We start from the raw sequence: 21,821 nt of genomic DNA, 5'->3' as shown, positions 1-21,821 counted from the left end.
GTTCAAGAATATTATCGCCGAAGGTGGATACAAGCCGGAACAAGTCTTTAATATGGATGAGACCGGCTTGTTTTGGAAGAGAATGCTGTCGCGAACTTTCCTGTTCAAAGAGGAAGCCAAAGCCTCTGGCTTTAAAGCATTCAAGGATCGCGTTACCCTCGTGATGTGTGGCAATGCTGCTGGATTTTTGCTAAAGCCGGGGCTTATTTATAAGTCGAAAAATCCTCGCGCTTTGAAAAATAAAAATAAGAATCTCCTTCCCGTGTACTGGATGCATAATCAAAAAGCATGGATTACGAAGATGCTTACCTCCAACTGGTTCCATCAGTGTTTTATCCCGCAAGTCAGCAAATATCTCTTAGAGAAGGGCTTGCCATTCAAGATCCTTCTCCTTATGGATAACGCTGGTGGACACGCAACTGACCTGTCGCATGAGGGCATTCAGGTTGAGTTCCTGCCACCCAACACCACGTCATTAATTCAACCGATGGACCAGGGGGTTATCAGGGCGTTCAAGGCCCTCTACACGAAGAACACCTTGGCGGACCTCGTTGCGTGTGTGGATGCTGCCCAAGATGATGAGGATGAAGATTTTAACTTGAAGGCGTACTGGCGGCAGTATACCATAGCCACGTGCCTGCAGAATATTCAGAAGGCACTTCAAGAGATGAAACCTGCAACTGTGAATGCGAGCTGGAAGAAGTTGTGGCCCCAGATTGTTTACGACGACGAGGGATTTACACCTGCTGAAATCCAACACTCTGCAGTACGCAAATCTGTGCAGTTGGCTGCCATAATTGGAGGTGACGGGTTTGGCGACATGACGACTGAAGACGTCGACGAGTTGTTGGACTGCCATTCCCAGCCCCTAACTGACGCAGACCTCGAAGACCTGACGAAATCGGCAAGCGAAGAAGAGAGTGAAACCCAGGAAGAGACCCAAGAAAATGTCGAAGAAACGGGCTTAACATTAGAACGGCTTGCCAAGGCCTGCAACCATGCGAAGGAGTTGAAAGAAATGTTGCAAGAGTGGGACGAGGATATGGTTCGCTCGATGCAATTCTGCAACAAGGTTGATGACATAATGACTCCCTACAAAATGCTCTTGGATCGAAAAAAGAAGCAGCGGCAACAACTTCCGATCACAATGTTCTTCCAGCCTCGCAAAAAAGAGCCAGTTCCTCCTGCTAGTACGCCTTCGGAAGAAATTGAAGAAGTTTCCCAGGAAGAAGTTGAAGAGGTGTCCCAGGAAAAGACACCTCCGTCTGAAGAGACGTAAAATACTACCTGGCTGCACAGTAGAACACATCATCAGCTTCATCATCATCATTTCTACTGTGCAGCAAATTCATCGCCATCATCATTCAAGTTTTTCTTCAACTTCTTTCGTGGTGAGTACAGTAACAATCTTTATTTTTTACTTTAATATTCTTACATTCTAAAACTGTATTTGTGCCTGTTTTATAGTTTAGTACTGTACGTACTGTATGCATTAAGTTAAAGGGAAGGTTTTAAAAGTCTACATGTTGTAATTTATCATATTTTTTTTGTTTAAAATTTACATTTACGTACGTAAAACAATCTCTCTCTCTCTCTCTCTCTCTCTCTCTCTCTCTCTCTCTCTCTCTCTCTCTCTCTCTCTCTCGTAAATTGATTTTTTATGTTTAAAATTTACATTTACTGTACGTACGTAAAACAATCTCTCTCTCTCTCTCTCTCTCTCTCTCTCTCTCTCTCTCTCTCTCTCTCTCTCTCTCTCTCTCGTAAATTGTTTTCCTGCTTTGCTACGTACAATACTGTATGTGCTGTACAGTACTGTATGATTTTATATAGATACGGTAAATTATATTTGTAAGGTAACATATTTTGTAAATGCTTTTACTGTAAATACTGTACTGTATCATTATTTATCACTATCATCATGCGCGTTAAATGCCTTGTTTGTTCTGAGCGTGGTTGTTTACTGAGCGTACAGTACTTTATGACGCCGTCGTTTCAGGCGGCGTCATAAAGAAAAACATTTCATTTGGAAGTCCTAAGAAAAATACGTAAACTAAAACATTGGTAATAAAAAAATCAACATACTGTATAATCAATATAATCGATGCAAAAACTAACCTACACATATATGTGTACACTAAATGAGTTTGTTTCTTCATTATGATCAGAGATGAACGTAAACAAAACATTGGTTACCATTTTTTATCGTGCTTTTTAGGTGTTTAGGAAACGCATGATATAAAATCGCCTTTAATATTTGTGCCTGTTTTAGTTTAGGGTGCTGTAGTACATGCATTAAGTGTTCTGTACATTAAAGGGTGGTTTGTTAACAGTACTACGTACAAGGGAAGGTTTTAAAAGTCCGAATATACATGTTAAATAAATAGGTAAATATGATGTCACTACTTCGCGGAATTTCACCTATCGCGGCCGCGTCTGGAACCTATCTACCGCGATAAACGAGGGTTCACTGTACTCCATTTTGACCGACCCAGGACAACAGACCACGACTGCTTCGCCCTTGAAGAGGAAGAGAGGGGTACCTGACGAACTGCCATCATCCAGGATGAAGCTGACTCTGGTTAGAGCTCCAAAGTTAGAGGTCTCCCTATATTCTGACTCTCCCCTCCCATCGCCGATGGAAAAAGCCCGTGGAGAGGACTCCGTGTCACCCTTGAATCCTGTAGAGGTTCCTAGTTCTCTCCCTACCAATTTACAGTAGGTTGTCACATCCAGACCTTCGGTCTTGGAAGCCCTATTCCCCCAAAAAGGGAATCGAAGGAGTCCAAGACGGTGCCAAAGCCCTCTTCCAGGACTCAAAGACCCACAGAGGGGGTCAGGAGACGAGTCAGCCTTCCACTTTTCGACCGCGATCCACCCCAAGACGAAATCTTGGCGGTGGATGGCGACTATAACACTACCAGCCTAGCATCAGACAATAATGAGGGAGTCAGAACATGCTTTTTGGCAGATTCTGACCACCATGAGAGTCCTCAACAGGTCATCAGATCCAGAGACAGGTCCTCAAGATGGGAAGGACACGGTCTGGACCGTGTCTTCGGCACCCAAAAGCCTCCCAAGTCTAGTGTAGCTCTGCCCTGGTCCCAGGGGTTGAGGGGCGCTCAACGTAAGATCGCCTCGCAGCTTTCAGACTACTCTCTGTCTTACCGTTCAGGCTCGTCCACCAAACTCCTACCACCTTCGGATGTCAACCAGAGGAGGTACTATGAGGTTCTGGACGAACCTTTCTCGACCTTGTCTCTCCATCACTCCCTTGAAGAGCTGACCAAAGGAGTCTCTCTAGAGAAGCTCTCTTCGCGTCAGGTCACGTTCTCGACATCGAAGATCATGAACCAAGAGAAGGTCGCGAAGTATGCCATGCTGGTGACTTCGTAACTGAATCTATGGTTGGGATCTGTGGGAATCCTGGAACCGACCAAATATTTTTCTAAGGAAAGTACTAGAAAGGCTATGGAGACCTTTCTTCTCTACAGCACCCGAACTATGGAGTTTCTGGGCCACCAGGTGGTGAACCTGTGGTCCAATACCATCTTGAAGAGAAGGGAATCGGTGGCTTAGAGATTCTACCAACAGGTCCCTAACGCTGAGATCGCTAAGCTCCAGAACTCCTCCCTGAAGGGTGCCTTCCTCTTTGAGCCAAAGGACGTCGAGCAGGCTGCGAAGAGGTGGAGACCTCCAGCCCCTCCAATGACCAGCCAACCGAAACCTTCAACAAGCAAGACGTCAGCGACAAAAGTAAAGGTGGTGTCTAAAAAGCCCTTTCCTGCCAAGGACCCGAAAGACACCAAATCCAACCATGGAGGAAAACAGCAGAGAGGTGGTGGCAAAAGACGCAAGTGCAAGGATAGGCGATCTCCCTGCTTGTCCACCAGTGAGGGGATGCCTACAAAGCTGCTGGACTAGGTGGATGCAGCTCGAGGCCAAACCTTGGACGGTCTCCGAGATTCGTTCAGTGTATCGCGTCCGTTCATCTCGTCTCTTACTCCACTGACCAAGAATCCAGTGCTTGTGAACTCCTTTGTGTTTGGATCAGCAAAGGGGCAGGCCCTTCAGGCCGAAATCCAGACCATGTTGGAGAAGGGCGCTCTCCAGGAGGTCCTCGACGGGTCACCAGGCTTCTTCAGTCGACTCCATCTTGTGAAAAAGGCGTCTGGAGGTTGGAGACCAGTCATCAACGTCTCAGCTCTAAACAAGTTTGTCGAACAAACTTCGTTAAGCATGGAGACGTCAGACAATCGGTAAGGCCACAGGACTTCATGTGTACACTGGATGTAAAGGACGCATGATTCCAGATCCCAGTCCATCCGTCTTCAAGGAATTATTTAAGATTCAACATCAACAACAAAATATACCAGTTCAAGGTGCTATGCTTCGGCCTTTCCACAGCACTTCAGATCTTCATAGAGGGTTTGCCCTAGTGTCATCTTGGACACACAGGATCAGCATCCGTTTCCTTTGATACCTGGATGACTGGCTGATCCTAGCAGACTCTGTGGCAACCCTTCTTTAGCACCGAGACAAACGTGGAGAAGTCATCCCTGCTTCCCATTTAAAGACTAGTGTACCTGTGCATGATATTAAACACCAAACTGCACAAAGTCTTCCCATCAGATGACCGGATAGCAAGGCTGAGGAAGGTCGCAAGACCCTTTCTTAGACGAGAAGAACTGCCAGCCCAGAAGTGGCTATGTCTCCTCAGACACCTATCATCCTTGGCCCGCCTAGTTCCCAACGGCTACCTCAGGATTCAATCTCGCCAGTGGCGCCTGAAGTACAATGGGAATCAGGCCTTCGATCCCCGGACACTTTGATCCCCATGGGACCAAAGGAAAGGATGAATCTTGTATGATGGCTGGCAGATGAGAATCTGCAGAAGAGTGTCGATCTTCTTATCCTTCTACCCAATTTGATGCTGTTTTCGGACTCATTAAAAGAAGGGTGACAGGTCCACATGCTGCACCACACGGCCTCAGGCCTTTGGTCAGAATCTGAAAAAGTACCCTCACATAAATCTCCTCAAGATGAAGGCCATATATCTGGCCCTTCAAGAGTTCCACCATTTCCTGGCAGGTCACTCGGTGGTGGTGATAAGCGACACCACGGTAGTGGCTTACATAAAAAAGCAAGGAGGTACTTTTTCTCAGCCCCTATCCTATCTAGCAGTGGACATACTGAGATGGGCGGATGTCGACACGGTCTCACTATAAGCTCCCTTCATTCCCGGCAAGAGGAATGTGCTCGCTGACAGTCTGAGCAGATCATCGTAGATAGTGGATTCCGAATAGTCATTGGATCATCTAGTAAATAACAAAGTCCTAACTTTGTGGGGTTCGCCAACTGTGGATCTGTTTGCAATAGCCCTGAACTTCAGGCTCCCGTTGTACTGCTCCCCAGTCCCTGACCTCAAGGCTCTATGTCAAGATGCATTCCAACAACGGTGGAACAACATCGACGTTTACGTATTCCCACGTTCTTTCTGATAAGAAGATTACTCAACAAAACCTGAACATCTGTCAATCTTTCGATGACCCTCATAGCTCCGCTATGGCATCACGCAGAATGGTTCCGGGACCTTCTGCTGCTCCTGACGTAGCCGGCAAGAGAACTTTTTCCACGACAAAATCTACTCAGACAACCACATGTCAGCGTTTACCACAAGGCAGTAGCTTCACTGCATCTTCACGCCTGGAGACTATCCAGCACCTCCTCAGTCAGAGAGGATTTTCGCAACAAGTTGCGAACAAAATGTCAGGATATCTGCTAAAGTCATCAGCTTCAGTCTACCAGGCGAAGTAGAACGTCTTTTGTAGTTGGTTTAAAGGTTTAAAGGCCACTCATGAATGGCAGAGGCAAGGGACAGTGACATTGCCCTGTCAAGCAGGACAAAGCCCTAGAGACTGACCATTCATACATATGATCAACGCCCAAATGCCCTCTCCACCCAAGCTAGGACCAAGGAGGGCCAGGCAATGGCTGCTGATGAATCAGCAAATAGACCTATAGGCTCCCCCAAACCCCCCCATCCTTAGCCACAAGGATGGTGAGGTTGCAGCGACTAAAGGAACTAACGAGTTTGAGCAGAACTCGAACCCCAGTCTGGTGTTCACCACTCAGGGACATTACCACTTCAGGTCTCAATCCATTCGATGCCACTATTCCAGCAATAGTGGAGTTCCTTGTGTATTTGCAGGAAGAAATGCCTCTTTCAGTTTCAGCAGTTAAAGGATTTTGCTCAGCCTTGAGTCTCACCTTTTAAAGTGAAGGGAATGGACATTTCCGCATCGCTAGAACTTTCACTCCGAATACTGTATGGAGTTATTAACTTACCTGTCCTCAGTTGGAAATGAGACCTTCCCCATGGAACATGGTTAGAGTTCTTCAGTCCCAAAAAGGAGCTCCGTACAAACCATTATGCAAGGCAGCAGATCGCCTATTAACTTGGAAGACGGTGTTCCTGCTCGCTTTAGCCGCGGCCAGATGAGTTAACAAATTTCATGGTCTCTCGTAGGACGTCACCCCTTCAAGGGGATGGGGAAATGTAAGCTTCAGCTTCATCCCTGAGTTTGTTGCCAAGACTCAGAATCCGGGGGTTTCAGATCCTAGATTTGACTCCTTCCGGATAACAAGTCTCCGCTCTGTAACCAACGACCCAGATCATCTGTAACTGTGCCCAGTAAGGTGTTTGAGGGGCTACCTCAAGAGAACAGCAACAGCTCAGCCCAGAGTGCCCTCACTTTTCATCAGCACAGGCTGAAACAAGAGGAAGATCACGAAAAACGCAATATCCGCATGGATTCGCAAGATCATTGACCTTGGTCTGAATTCCAATCATCCTCTATCACGTCGTCCTAGAGCCCACTAAGTCAGGGGTGTAGCCTCGTCCCTGGCCTTCAAAAAGAACTGCTCTGTGACACAGGTATTGCAAGCGGCCATGTGGAAACACTAAATTACTTTCACCGCCCTCTACCTGCAAGACATGAAATGACCCACAGGAACCTCGATACATTCTCTATCGGTCTTGTGGTGGCTGCACAATAGCTATTTTAGTACCTCAAGCTCCTTATTGGACAAGTAGCAGAAAGTTGGGGGCATTGGTCACCCGGGTCTTAGTCTGAATGAATGTCCCAATACCGTTACGTCCCCATACTCTGGCGAGGTGGTATTGGGAATGTCTTGGTCTCATCGGTTATTTCTTACAAAACTCGGAATAAATTTTACCTTGACAGTCACATTGCTAGTATTGCATCACACACAGCTTGTGTATGCCACAAACCATGCTTAGCAGGTTTAGCGAGTTGTTAGGGTCTCCTTATTTGTGCACTAACCCGCACAATAGGGAGTACCCTGGGTAAGGCCAAAAGCTAAGTTGGCAGGGACGTCCACACTCCTAATGGGTGAGTTATCCTTATAAATAGCGTTGGTTTGTATTCCAGTTACAGAACAAATTACAAATTTGGAAGTAATTTATATTTTTAAATATTTAACTTAGCCGGTGAATATATAGCTGCAACTCTGTTGCTCGACAGACAAACTCTACGGAAAAACTCGCCAGCGATCGCTACACAGGTTGCGGGTGTGCCCAACAGCGCCATCTGTCGACCAGATACCCAGCTCTTATGTAAACAAAGACTCAATTTTCTCTCTGTCGACGTGTCGACAAGACGTACTTTACTCGCTGTTGCTAAACTGGAGTTTTTCACATCTAATTGGTGAAGTACTATATTCTGGTTTTGAGCTTTCGCTGTGCAGGGTTTTTCTTCAAACAAATCCTTGAACTCTTTTTTGTATCGGATTCTTTGTTGATGACTTAGATCGTTTTTTTTTTGGAATTTTCCCTTGACCAATTCAAAATGGCTGACCCTTCACAAGTTCCCTAATTTAGGAAATGCAATGCTAGGGACTGTTCTAGGCGTCTTCCGAAGGCTTCTATCGACCCTCACACTGTTTGTTCCAATTGTCGGGGTAAAACCTGTCAATTGGAAGATCGGTGTGAGGAGTGCGTTTTCCTTTCGGAATTCGATTTTATCGAATTTCAAAAGTACACACGTAGGCTAGAGAGAGATAGAGTTAGGAGAAGTTCTTCTCGATCTATTGATGTATCCTCTCCTCATGCCCCACAACCTATTCCTTCCCCTGTAGTGGTTGTTCCTAACCCCCCTCCTAGCACTCAGGAACCATCGATGGCTGACATGATGCGTGCCATCCAGGCTCTGGGTGAGAGAGTTGAGTCCCTTGCAAGTGACCGCAATCAGCTCATGGCGGATGTTAAGGAGCTTAAGTGCCAAAGTGCAGTGGGAAGTGCTAAAGTGCCAAGTGATAGTGTTGTGGACAGTGTTGCGCTTGAGGGTTCGTCTGTTCGTGCCTGTCGTCCTCCTAGTCCGGGACCTCTTGCAAGCTCCCAAGTCCAGGGGAGAAGCAATGTCGTACGACGCATGGGTTCGAGAGGCTTTAATCAGCGAACAGACGTTCCCTCCGTGGTATCGGGCGTATCTCCCCAAGATCGCCCCTACCTACCTAAGACGAGAGAGCCCATTTATACCTCGTCGTCTGAAGGTGTTTCTCGCAAGAAACTTTGGACCAAGGTCTCGCGACCGTTAAAACGTAAATCGGTCCGTTCAGGACAAGTCCAACGGCCCGGTTGTAGCCACTGGGTCAGTTCGGACTCGTTGCCGTCATCCGATGACTGCTCACCGCCTAAGAGAGGCAAAGCGGTACCGCTTCAGACACTAACACCGTCTGTCGCCGCACCTGCTCCCGTAGACCCTAAGTGGTCTTTTCTGCAAGACATGCAGTCTAAGCTTACGTCTCTGATGCAGGACTTTCATGCGGAGAAGGTTGCTGCCGTACCAGCAACGAGTGCAGTACCTAGCCTACAACCCTCCAAGCGATCGGTTGTGCGTCCTGTGGACGCTGAGGTAACCTTCTCACGTACACCAGTTGAGAGAGTTCCTCCACCGATGCGTTCCAGTGTGGGCTGCCAGCCGCATGTTGACGTTAAGCGACGCACGGAGGTTGGCTTTGACGTTCTGGATGTTCAACAACCATCAGAGTTCCCTTGTTTTGACGCGGTGCGTCAACCTCCGCAACCCAGTGTGGTTTCCACTGCGCAACCCAGTCAGTCTAGACAGTCTCGGGTAGACGCTGTGCGTCCTCGCGCTACCATGGTTGTTGACAGCTCACAGACTGTGCAGCAGTTCCATGACGATGCGTCCGGCTCAGTCACGCATGCACCAGTGCGACCGGACTCAGCGAACCAGCCGTTACCCACTCCGTTGCCGTTTCCTCATCAGTTGTCGGATGAGGAACTTTCTGATGATGATGTTGCTGCACATCAAGATGAACAACAATCAGAATTGGACGAGCCTAAGTCTACTCAACCCTCTTTGGACTTTAGAAAAGTTTTGGCTATTTTCAAAGAGCTGTTTCCTGACCAGTTTGTTTCTGTGGCTCCTCGGTCTCCGCCTTCAGAGTTTGTTTTAGGCATGCCTTCTACCGCACCTGCCTTTACTAGACTCGTCCTCGCACGCTTGTCCAAGAGAGCTTTGCGGGTGATAGGAGACTGGTTACAGTCCAAGAAGAGTTTAGGGAAGACAGCTTTTGCTTTTCCCCCTGCTAGACTCTCTTCTAGATCGAGCGTCTGGTATGCCACGGGAGAAGTTCTCGGCTTGGGAGTTCCTGCCTCTGCCCAGGGCGACTTCTCAAGTCTTGTAGACTCTCCCCGCCGCCTTGCCATGAGACGCTCAAAGATTTGTTGGTCATCATCGGACCTGGACCACCTTTTGAAAGGAATCTTTAGGGCTTTTGAAGTTTTTAACTTCTTAGACTGGTGCCTAGGAGCCCTAAGCAGGAAGATCTCTTCGACAGATAAAGAGACTTCTTTGCTCATTATGTCCTGCATGGACAAGGCCGTCCGTGATGGGTCTAATGAGCTTGCTGCATCATTTGTGTCCGGAGTCCTGAAAAAGCGAGAATCTCTCTGCTCATTCCTTTCTGCTGGAGTTACACCGTGCCAGAGATCTGAGCTTCTCTTTGCTCCTCTTTCCAAGTGCCTATTCCCAGAAGTCCTGATAAAGGAAATAGCCGCTTCGTTAGTGCAGAAGGACACTCACGATCTTGTTGCGTCCTCAGCTCGCAAAGCTCCCCCTTTGCCTACCTTGTCAGCTAGACCAAGGATGGACACTCCAGCGTCTCGCTTTATTCCGCCCTTTCGTGGCAGAGCCTCCAGCAGAGGAGGTGCTCGTGCCGAAGGGAAGCGAGGGAAGAAGAAAGGATCCAAGTCCTTTAAGGGCAGAGTCTGACTGCCCGCAACTTCAGACAGCAGTGGGAGCCAGACTCAAGAACTTCTGGCAGGCCTGGGAGAAGAGAGGCGCAGATGCACAATCTGTGAAGTTGCTCAGAGAGGGGTACAAGATCCCTTTTGTACGAAAACCCCCTCTAGCAACGTCTCCCATCGATCTCTCTCCCAGGTACAGAGAGGAAGAAAAGAGACGAGCCTTGAAACGGGAAGTGTCTCTTTTGCTAGAGAAGGGAGCGGTGGTCAAAGTCTCGGACCTTCAATCTCCGGGATTCTACAACCGCCTCTTCTTGGTTTCAAAGAAGACAGGAGGGTGGAGGCCGGTGCTAGACGTCAGTGCTCTGAATGTCTTTGTCACAAAGACGAAGTTCTCCATGGAGACCACAAAGTCAGTCTTAGCAGCGGTCAGAAGGGAAGACTGGATGGTCTCTCTAGACCTAAGGGACGCCTACTTCCACGTCCCCATCCACCCAGACTCCCAACCTTTTCTGAGATTCGTTTTCGAAAAGGTGGTCTACCAGTTTCGGGCCCTGTGCTTTGGACGACTGGCTTCTCAGAGCCTCTTCCAGTCGTCGCTGTCTGAAGGATCTAAAGTGGACTCTAGATCTGACCAAGGAATTGGGACTCCTAGTCAATTTGGAAAAGTCGCAACTGGTCCCATCCCAAACTATTGTGTATTTAGGGATGGAGATTCACAGTCTAGCTTTTCGGGCTTTTCCGTCGGCCCCCAGAATAAATCAAGCCCTGTTATTCATCCAGAACATGCTGAAGAAGGAACGCTGCTCAGTCAGGCTGTGGATGAGTCTGGTAGGGACGCTATCATCCCTGGAACAATTTGTGTCATTAGGAAGACTACACCTCCGTCCGCTTCAATACCATCTAGCTTTTCACTGGAAAAAGGACAAGACGCTAGAAGCGGTCTCGATCCCGATTTCCGAAAAGATGAAGTCTTGTCTGACTTGGTGGAAGGACAATATCAACTTAAGAGAGGGTCTTCCCCTGGCTGTTCAGACTCCCAACCACGTTCTCTTCTCGGACGCATCGGACGTGGGCTGGGGCGCGACATTAGACGGTCGGGAATGCTCAGGACTGTGGAACTCGAGTCAGAGGAACATGCATATCAACTGCAAGGAGCTGTTGGCAGTACATCTGGCCTTGAAAAGCTTCAGGTCTCTCCTTCGAGGCAAAGTGGTGGAAGTGAACTCAGACAACACCACTGCCTTGGCGTACATCTCCAAGCAAGGAGGGACCCACTCACTGACGTTGTACGAGATCGCAAGGGACCTGCTCATCTGGTCAAAAGGTCAAGACATCTCACTAGTAACGAGGTTCATCCAAGGCAACTTGAATGTCATGGCAGATTGTCTCAGTCGGAAAGGGCAAGTAATTCCAACAGAATGGACCCTCCACAAGGATGTATGCAAGAGACTTTGGGCCACTTGGGGCCAACCAACCATAGATCTCTTTGCAACCTCGCTGACCAAGAGGCTTCCAATCTATTGCTCACCAGTCCCGGACCCAGCAGCAATACATATAGATGCCTTTCTCCTAGATTGGTCACATCTAGATCTCTACGCATTCCCACCGTTCAAGATTGTCAACAAGGTACTGCAGAAGTTCGCCTCTCACGAAGGGACAAGGTTGACGCTAGTTGCTCCCTTCTGGCCCGCGAGAGAATGGTTCACCGAGGTACTTCGATGGCTAGTAGACGTTCCCAGAAGTCTTCCTCTAAGGGTGGACCTTCTACGTCAGCCGCACGTAAAGAAGGTACACCAAAGCCTCCTCGCTCTTCGTCTGACTGCCTTCAGACTATCGAAAGACTCTCGAGAGCTAGAGGCTTTTCGAAGGAGGCAGCCAGTGCGATTGCTAGAGCAAGGAGAGCATCCACCCTTAGAGTCTACCAATCGAAGTGGGAAGTCTTCCGAGACTGGTGCAAGTCAGTCTCTGTATCCTCGACCAGTACCTCTGTAGCTCAAATAGCTGACTTTCTCTTATACCTGAGAAAAGGACGATCCCTTTCAGCTCCCACTATCAAGGGCTACAGAAGCATGTTGGCATCGGTCTTCCGGCATAGAGGCTTAGATCTTTCCAACAATAAAGATCTTCAAGACCTCCTTAAGTCTTTTGAGACCACTAAGGAGCGTCGTTTGGTTACACCTGGTTGGAATTTAGACGTGGTACTAAGATTCCTCATGTCAGACAGGTTTGAGCCGCTACAATCAGCCTCCCTGAAAGATCTCACTATAAAGACTCTTTTCCTGGTATGCTTAGCCTCAGCTAAAAGAGTCAGTGAGATTCATGCCTTCAGCAAGAACATCGGATTTTCGTCAGAAAAAGCCACATGTTCGCTACAACTTGGTTTTCTAGCCAAAAATGAGCTGCCTTCTCGACCTTGGCCTAAATTGTTCGATATTCCCAGCTTATCGGAGATTGTAGGCAATGAACTAGAAAGAGTCTTATGCCCTGTGAGAGCTCTTAAGTTCTATTTAAAGCGCACTAAACCTTTACGAGGCCAATCTGAAGCTTTATGGTGTTCAGTTAAGAAACCATCTTTGCCTATGTCAAAGAATGCTTTATCCTACTTTATCAGACTGTTAATACGAGAAGCTCATTCACATCTGAGTGAGGAAGACCAAGCTTTGCTTAAGGTGAGGACACACGAAGTTAGAGCTGTTGCAACTTCCGTGGCCTTTAAGCAAAATAGATCTCTGCGAAGTATAATGGACGCAACCTATTGGAGAAGCAAGTCAGTGTTCGCGTCTTTTTATCTAAAGGATGTCCAGTCTCTTTACGAGGACTGCTACACACTGGGACCATTCGTAGCAGCGAGTGCAGTAGTGGGGGAGGGCTCAACCACTACAATTCCCTAATTCCATACCCTTTTAATCTTTCTCTTGAAATGTTTTTAATGTTGTTTTTATGGGTTGTCCGGAAGGCTAAGAAGCCTTTCGCATCCTGGTTGATTTGGCGGGTGGTCAAAGTCATTTCTTGAGAGTGCCTAGATTAGGGGTTTGATGAGGTCCTGTTGTATGGGTTGCAACCCTTGATACTTCAGCTCCTAGGGGTCGATCAGCATCCTAAGAGGATCGCGAGGCTCCGTAAGGAAGACGTACTTAAAAGGCAGAGTAATTGTTCAAGTCGACTTCCTTACCAGGTACCTATTTATTTTGTTTTTGTTATTTTGATAACTTCTAAAATGAAATAAAAAACTCTTAGCTCATAAAATGTAAACATATATTACTGGTCTCTACCCACCATCCTGGGTGTGAATCAGCTATATATTCACCGGCTAAGTTAAATATTTAAAAATGATATTTTGATTATAAAATAAATTTTTGAATATACTTACCCGGTGAATATATAAATTAAATGACCCTCCCTTCCTCCCCAATAGAGACGCAGTTTGACGAGGAGAAAATTGAGTCTTTGTTTACATAAGAGCTGGGTATCTGGTCGACAGATGGAGCTGTTGGGCACACCCGCAACCTGTGTAGCGATCGCTGGCGAGTTTTTCCGTAGAGTTTGTCTGTCGAGCAACAGAGTTGCAGCTATATATTCACCGGGTAAGTATATTCAAAAATTTATTTTATAATCAAAATATCATTTTTCCCAACAATGGAAACCTTAGCTATTTATACATACTTGCCTGCCAACGCTGTCCCCTGTCAAAGTCCTACCTCCAAGCAAAGTGAAGCTCAGTCACAGGTGTGTGGGTGAGAGGGGTAGCTAGCTACTCCCCCCCCCCACCCCCTCGCTAACTAGCGAGATGGGTAGTTAATCCTCGCTAAATTCTAATGGCTCGTCCTTTCAGCTTCACCGAAAGTAATTCCCCTATAAATTGCTAAGGTTTGTATCGTTAGGAAAAATACAAATTACTTCCAAATTTGTAATTTTTAGCAACATAGCACTTAATATCACTGTTTATTGTCTCCTCCTGTGTCAAGCTAGATTTGAGTCCTGTATGAGAAGTTTTATGCTTGCAAATACAAAAGGCTTCAGTCACCTTTTACTTCGGTAGCTATTTGTTCTATCTAAAGAAAAAAAAAAAAAAATTTTTTTTTTACATAAAGTTCCCGTATTTCCTTTTCCCACCAATGACTTGAGGTCTTTTAATTCTAAATGCATAGATAATTTGTGAGTGCAATAGTTGAGAGGCCTCAATTGATAGTTTAACATTAAGAAGCATACCCAGCTTTTTTTAATATAGGATACTGTATTGTGACTTGCTAGGACCAATGAAATACTGTAGGCAATTATTTTTACAATGTACTGTATATGAATTACAGTACATAATATGAGCATTATACTGAATGTTTTGATAAACTAATTTCTCCTGCTGAGTATACAGTACAGTAGATGGTATGCAATGCTTTGATGAAATATTTACTCACAAGAATCTTTCCTTTCAGGCGCTTTCTTCGTAAACCAAATGTAGCAGAAGCAAGCGAAGAGTTTGGTGAGTTTTATACGTCAAAGTTGTAATGTGTCTGCAGGCATACTGAGGAAACATACATTTTGTATAATGATTATTATGAAACTACTGAAAGCATTGTATGCATATTTAATACTGTACTTTTTTGCAATTACTTTAAAATTTTGTATTCCAATTTTTTATTTTGCATTTTTTTTATGATCTTTAATTTATAATTGGTTGTGATAACTTTAATTTCTTTAAATGAAGGTCAGCTGGCCCGTGACCTTAGTGAAGGCGAAGCATGGGCTCAAGCTGGTTTATGCTGTGTTGCAGTTGCCAAATGTGAACAAACTCTAGTCAATCCAACTACAGAAGTTTCAGCCATTACTCAAGCTGCAAGATATTTCTTAAAGGTATGTTAATAGACATTGTATTTCATCAAGATTTTTCTTTTTCCTTTGAGATGAAAGAAACTCCATTTGTCACAAGTACATGTCTTATGATGCTCATCAACCTTGTAGTTGTTCCGTAACCGAAATACAAACCACGCTATTTACAGAGGGTTTACCTTTTAGCGCAGCTGAAATGACGAGCCAATAGTTTTAACGAGGGTTGATTACCCCCGCGCTAGTTAGCGGGGGGTGGGGAAGGGTAGCTTGCTACCCCTCCCCCCTCCACACACCGGTGACTTGCTTCACTTCACTTTTGGCTCGGCGGTGATCAGACGTGTCTGCTCATCGTCCTCGTGGCAGCCTTTAATTTTCTGCTTTTTCTTTTCAGCGTGTGTGTTGGTTGGAAGTTGACCTTCATTATTTTTTTTATTTCCTCTTTACAATGCGTACATGCCCTGGAGTTGCCGGCCGTCCTTGTGGGACTTTCATGTCCGACGTAACTACGGATCCGCACACCCTCTGCCCTCAATGTCGGGGCCGACGGTGTGACCAGGAGAACATGTGCTGTGAGTGCAGGGAGTGGTCTGCCTCCCAGTGGGAGAGGTTTGGCCGTCGGCGTAAGACGAAGTCCAAGAGAGACCGTTCTCCTCCGGGGTTAGCCTTGAAGGAGGAAGGTTCTCGGGACTCTTCTTCCGCCGCCCAAACCTCCTCCGAAGCTCCCCCTCGTCCGCCTCCTAAGGAGAGTCGGCCGAGTGGGAGCGCAGGCCCTTGTTCTGTTTCCCGACCTTCGGTGGGGGGAGAGGGCGTCGCCTCCCATAGCGAGGCGGTTCCCCCTCCTCCTCCGGGGGAGGTTATTGATAATGCCTTAACCAATGATGATCTTTTACAGATTTGGTCGTCCCTGGGTCTTAAGGGCTTGCCCTCCAGGGTCGCTTTAATTGACCTTGTCTCGTTGGGGGCCGCTGTTAAGCAGTCGCCGGCGGTAGCAGAGGTAGACCCTCTGTCTATTGTCGACGTCGTGGTGACAGAGGCCTCCGACGTGGCTGGGCAATCCGCCGCAGGTGCTGTTGCGGATGATGGTGCTATAGGCTCTCCTCCCCCTTCCGTACATCCTTCGAAGGGGGAAGTGAGTCCTTCGGTCTCTGCTGCTGCTCAGCTTCCTTCTGAGGGAAGTGCTTTGACGGAGACTCCCCTTCGGAGGACCGATGGTCCCGACGATCTTCCCCGAGGCCGCCTCCGCCGTAAGGCTCACCGTCCGCTACGCCACAAGGGCCTCCCTTCCCCTTACAGGGGGACTAAGAGGCGCCTTTTTGGGTCTTCATCCTCCGGGGGGGGACTCTCCTCGTCAGCCTCAACCTACAGCTCCGCCTTCCTTGAATCTCTCTGCAGACCGTTCACCATCTCCTGCCAGATCTTCGCCTTCTGGAGAACTCGTCACCCGACGGGCAACGGTCCCTTCGGGGCTAAGGGATCCTTCCCTTCCTCGAGCAGTGCTAGCGCACAGGCGCTCTCCTGCTCGCCAGCGCTCTCCTGATCTTCAGCGCTCTCCTGCTCGTCAAGACTCTCCTGCTCGCCGACGCTCACCTGCTCGTCGGCTCTCTCCTGATGTTCGCCCTCCTCGCCAGCACTCTCCTGCTTGTCAGCTCTCTTCTGAGCGTCAGCGCTCATTTGAGGACCATCGCCCTGCGGTCTCTGACCACCCTATAGTTCCTGCTGAGCTCCCTGCTCACCATCTGCCTGATCCTGTGGCTACGCAACATCGTGCTGCGCGTGTCAAAAACATATGTTCGCCAACGCGCCAGCGATCTTCCAGTTCCTGCTCGTGAACGCACCGCACCATCTGCCGCGCCTCCTGTCCTTTCACATGACACGCGTCGACCTTCTGCTCGCCAGCGATCACCTACACGCCAGCGATTACCTCCTCGCCAGCGTTCACCTGCTTGCCAGCGCGCACAGGCGATCTTAGTATCGCCCATTCAACAGCGACAGCCGGCGCGCCAACGTTCTCCAACGCTCCTGCAGGAACATGGTTCGCCAGCTTCTAGCTCGCCATCACGCGATCGCCCTCCTGCGCATGCTGCTCGCCATCGCTCGCCATTGCACGATCGCCCTCCTGCGCATGCTGATCACCATCGCACCCCATCTCGCGATCGCCCACCTGCGCATGCTGCTTGCCATCGCTCGCCATCACGTGATCGCCCTCCTGCGCATGCTGCTCGCCATCGCTCGCCATTGCACGATCGCCCTCCTGCGCATGCTGATCACCATCACTCCCCATCACGCGGTCATTCACCTGCGCATGCTGCTCACCATCGCTTGCCATTGCGCGGTCATTCACCTGCGCATGCTGCTCGCCAACGCGTCGACATGCCACATCGCGCCATCGCCAACCTGAGCGACCGCACTCACCAGCTCATCATCGATCGCCTGTGGATCTACATCGCCAGCGGTCTTCCTCACCCTCGCGGCAGCGCGTTTCCTCGCCGTCGCGCCAACGCTTGCGTTCGTCGCCTCGGACACGCGTTCATTTACCTGCCCACCCTCGCGCCTAATCGCCTGCGCGCCCGCGCGACCATCGTTCGCGGCGAATTCCGCAGCCGGTGGTAGCAGCAGGAACGCGTGCTCCTAGACGGCACTCGGGATCACCTCCACCCAAACACAGGTTGGTAGTGCAGGACGAGGAGAGGTTGGTACATTATTCTTCCCCACCTTCTTTTCAGGCAGGTACCGTGGTGTCCACTCCAAAGGATCGCCCGATCCCTTTCCCTTTAGCGAGGATTTCGGACTCTGTGTCCTTGGAGCAACAGACTTGGTTTGGTCCTCTGGCACGGGCGTTAGTGAGGGTTATGAAACCAGCACTCGCCGGCCATGGTAACAAACCAACGGCTGTCTCTCCTACGCTGAAGAGAAAGAGAGGAGTGGACTTCGTGGTGACTTCCCCCAGGGCGAAGTTGGTTCCCAAGAGGTCGGTCGCGAAGGTCCCTTCTCCTGCACGAGTGCTCTCTCCTTCTCTCGTGGACGAGGCCTTTCCGTCCTCAGGTGAGTCCAGTGGGGCGGTAGTCTTCCCCTCGGCACCAGGGGGGGAGACTTCGCTTCATGCAGAAGAATCGTCTCGTGAGGAAGGGGCCCCTCGATCCTCGTTTTTGGGATCCTGTATCCCTCCCAGGAGGGAATCCAAGGACTCCAAGACCATCCCTAAATCCTCTGCAAGGATTCGTCAGGAACCCACGACTACCCAGGGGAATGTCCACGTGTCACCCCAGGAAGAGATTCCTGGGGCAGGAGACTTAGCTGCCAGCCCGCAGGGAGGAGAACAGCAAGAGTCCGAACATGCCTTCTGGCAGGTCCTAAGCCTGATAAGGCAACTTAACGGGCTTATGGATCCAGTCATCGCCCCCCGTGAAGGCAAAGACACGATTTTGGATGAAGTGTTTGACGTTCGGAAGGCCCCTAAGACCAGTGCGGCTCTGCCCTGGTCTCGGGGGCTGAAGAGTGCCAGGGCTAGGGCCAACGCTCAGCTCGCACTTCTTGCCTCCTCCAGTCGTTCCACTGTCGGGAACAAGCTCATCCCTCCTCCTCGTCTTCAGCAGAGGAGGTATTTCGAGATCCTGGGTGAGCACAACCTCGCTCTTCCTCTCCATCACTCTGTGGAGGAGCTGGCGAAGGGAGTTCCCCTTGAGAAACACTCTGCCCGGCAGGTGTCGTTCTCGGCGGCAGAGATCCTTAGCCACGAGAAGGTCGCTAAGTGTGCCATGCAGGCCACTTCGTGGCTGAACTTTTGGCTAGGATCTCTGGGCATCCTATTGCGATCGGAGGACTTGTCCAAGGAGACCAATAGGAAGGCCCTAGAGACCTTCTTGCTCTCGGGCACCCGCTCCATCGAGTTTTTGGCGCACCAGGTTACCACCCTGTGGGCCAACTCGGTGTTGAAACGTCGCGATGCTGTGTCCGAGAGATTCCATCCGAAGGTCCCCGCCGTGGATGTGTGTAGGCTCCGACATGCTTCCCTTCTGGGGGAGAACCTGTTTGAGCCTCAAGACATGGAGCGAACGGCTGAGAGGTGGAGGAAATCCAGCACGGACTCCCTCCTCCATAGGGCCCTTACAACTCGGCCCTATAAGCCTCCAGCCCCGCCACAACAGCAGCAACAGCCTCGTAAGGCTCCCAAACAGGCACCGGCAGCTAAGAAGGGGGTGTCTAAGCCCCAGCCCTTTCCAGCCAAGGTCAAGAGGGGCGGTAAGTCCTCCAGGGGAGGCAAGACTCCTAGGGGTGGCGGCCGCGGCCGCAAGCCCTAGGGGTGGCAGTCCCCCTGCATGTCCACCTGTGGGGGGATGCCTTCAGCGTTGCGTCCGCAGGTGGCAGCAACACGGGGCCGATGCTTGGACGGTCTCAGTGATCGGCCAAGGCTATCGCGTCCCGTTCACAACATCTCTACCTCCCCTGACAGCGAATCCAGTGTCGTTGAGCTCCTATGCCACGGGATCGGCAAAGGGGCTGGCCCTTCAGGCCGAAGTCGAGACCATGCTCGAGAAGGGTGCTCTCCAGGAGGTCGTGGACGGCTCCCCAGGCTTCTTCAGTCGACTCTTTCTTGTAGAGAAGGCTACTGGAGGCTGGAGACCCATCATCGATCTCTCAGCTCTGAACAGGTTTGTCAAACAAACCCGGTTCAGCATGGAGACAGCAGACACGGTCAGACTTGCGGTGAGACCACAAGACTTCATGTGCACACTGGATCTAAAGGACGCGTACTTCCAGATCCCAATCCATCCGTCTTCCAGGAAGTACCTGAGATTTTGCCTAGACAACAAGATCTACCAGTTCAAGGTGCTGTGTTTCGGTCTCTCCACAGCTCCTCGGGTGTTTACCAGAGTGTTCACCCTGATTTCATCTTGGGCGCACAGGAACGGCATTCGTCTCCTTCGTTACCTGGACGATTGGCTGATCCTAGCAGACTCGGAGTCGACCCTTCTTCGGCACCGAGACAGGCTTCTGGATCTTTGCCAGGATCTGGGGATCGTGGTAAACCTCGAGAAGTCCTCTCTGCAGCCGTCCCAACGACTGGTTTATCTAGGCATGCTAATAGACACCAATCTCCACAAAGCCTTTCCATCAGACGACCGGATAGCAAGACTGAGGAGGGTGGCGGAACCCTTCCTCAGGCGAAAAGAACTCCCCGCCCAATCATGGTTGCGTCTCTTAGGCCACCTATCCTCCCTGGCCCGTCTGGTTCCAAACAGCCGCCTCAGGATGAGATCCCTTCAATGGCGGCTCAAGTCCCGGTGGAATCAAGGATCCGATTCCCCGGACATTCTGATCCCAATGGGGTCTCTGGAACAGACGGACTTGCGGTGGTGGCTGGCCGACGAGAACCTGCGGAAGGGAGTGAGTCTTCTCGTCCTCCCCCCGGAATTGACTCTGTTTTCGGACGCGTCAAAAGAAGGGTGGGGGGCGCACGTTCTGAACCAAAGGGCCTCAGGCCTTTGGTCAGAATCAGAAAAGTGCCTACACATCAACCTGCTAGAATTGAAGGCCGTTTTTCTGGCTCTTCAGCAGTTCCTACGGTCCCTGGCGGGTCACTCCGTGGTGGTGATGAGCGACAACACCACGGTAGTGGCTTATATCAACAAGCAGGGAGGCACTTTTTCGCAACAGCTATCCCATCTTGCAGTAGAGACTCTGAGGTGGACCGAAACCCACTCGATAACACTATCAGCTCGCTTCATTCCTGGCAAGAGGAATGTGCTCGCCGACAGTCTGAGCAGGGCTTCGCAGATAGTGAGTACCGAGTGGTCTTTGGATCCTCAGATAGCCAACAAAGTCCTGACTTTGTGGGGTTCCTCGACTGTGGACTTGTTCGCGACAGCCTTGAACTTCAAGCTGCCCCTGTACTGCTCCCCAGTCCCGGACCCCAAGGCACTCTGGCAAGATGCTTTCCAGCAACGGTGGGACAACATCGACGTTTACGCCTTCCCACCGTTCTGTCTGATGAGAAGGGTGCTCAAGAGGACCAGACTATCGGTCAACTGTTCGATGACTCTGGTAGCTCCGCAATGGCATCACGCGGAATGGTTTCCGGACCTTCTGCAACTCCTGACGGAGCTCCCAAGGGAGCTTCCTCCACGACACGAGCTTCACAGACAACCCCACTCCGGCGTCCCTCACAGGGCCGTAGCCTCGCTTCGGCTTCACGCCTGGAGACTATCCAGCGTCTCCTCGCGGAGAGAGGCTTTTCGCAACAGGTTGCGGAGAGAATGTCTCGGCACCTGCGAAGGTCCTCTGAGGGAGTCTACCAAGCAAAGTGGAGAGTCTTTTGTGGTTGGTGTCGTGGAAGGGGTATCTCTCCACTCGATGCCACTATTCCAGCAATAGCGGACTTCCTCGTGTATCTGCGAGAAGAAATGCGCCTTTCTGTCTCGGCAGTGGAAGGCTATCGCTCAGCCTTAAGCTTGGCCTTCAGATTGAAGGGCGTAGATATTTCTTCATCGCTAGAACTCTCTTTACTCATACGTAGCTATGAGCTTACCTGCCCCCAGTCGGAAGTGAGACCCCCTCCTTGGAACGTGGTTCGAGTCCTCAGGTCTCTTAAGAGACCTCCCTTCGAGCCGTTACGCCAGGCCTCCGATCGCCACCTGTCTTGGAAGACGGCCTTCCTACTCGCCTTGGCTTCGGCCAAGCGAGTTAGTGAACTTCATGGTCTCTC

The 21,821-nt window shown here is 49.8% G+C and overlaps 1 protein-coding gene across 1 annotated transcript in view; it reads left to right on the top strand.

Annotated features, from left to right (window-relative positions):
- The window catches only part of LOC137650057 (40-kDa huntingtin-associated protein-like), a 91,770-nt gene that overhangs the window by 13,845 nt on the left and 56,104 nt on the right, over window positions 1–21,821 (top strand). Inside the window, exons 2-3 of the mRNA XM_068383091.1 lie at window positions 14,725–14,771; window positions 14,997–15,142. Coding sequence (XP_068239192.1) covers window positions 14,725–14,771; window positions 14,997–15,142 — 193 coding nt within the window. The remainder of the gene's footprint in view (window positions 1–14,724; window positions 14,772–14,996; window positions 15,143–21,821) is intronic.

This window comes from Palaemon carinicauda, chromosome 11, assembly GCF_036898095.1.
Source record: "Palaemon carinicauda isolate YSFRI2023 chromosome 11, ASM3689809v2, whole genome shotgun sequence".
In the NCBI taxonomy this organism is placed as follows: domain Eukaryota; kingdom Metazoa; phylum Arthropoda; class Malacostraca; order Decapoda; family Palaemonidae; genus Palaemon; species Palaemon carinicauda.
Note: the sequence above shows the minus strand (reverse complement) of the source record. Positions and strands in the feature narration are given on the sequence as shown.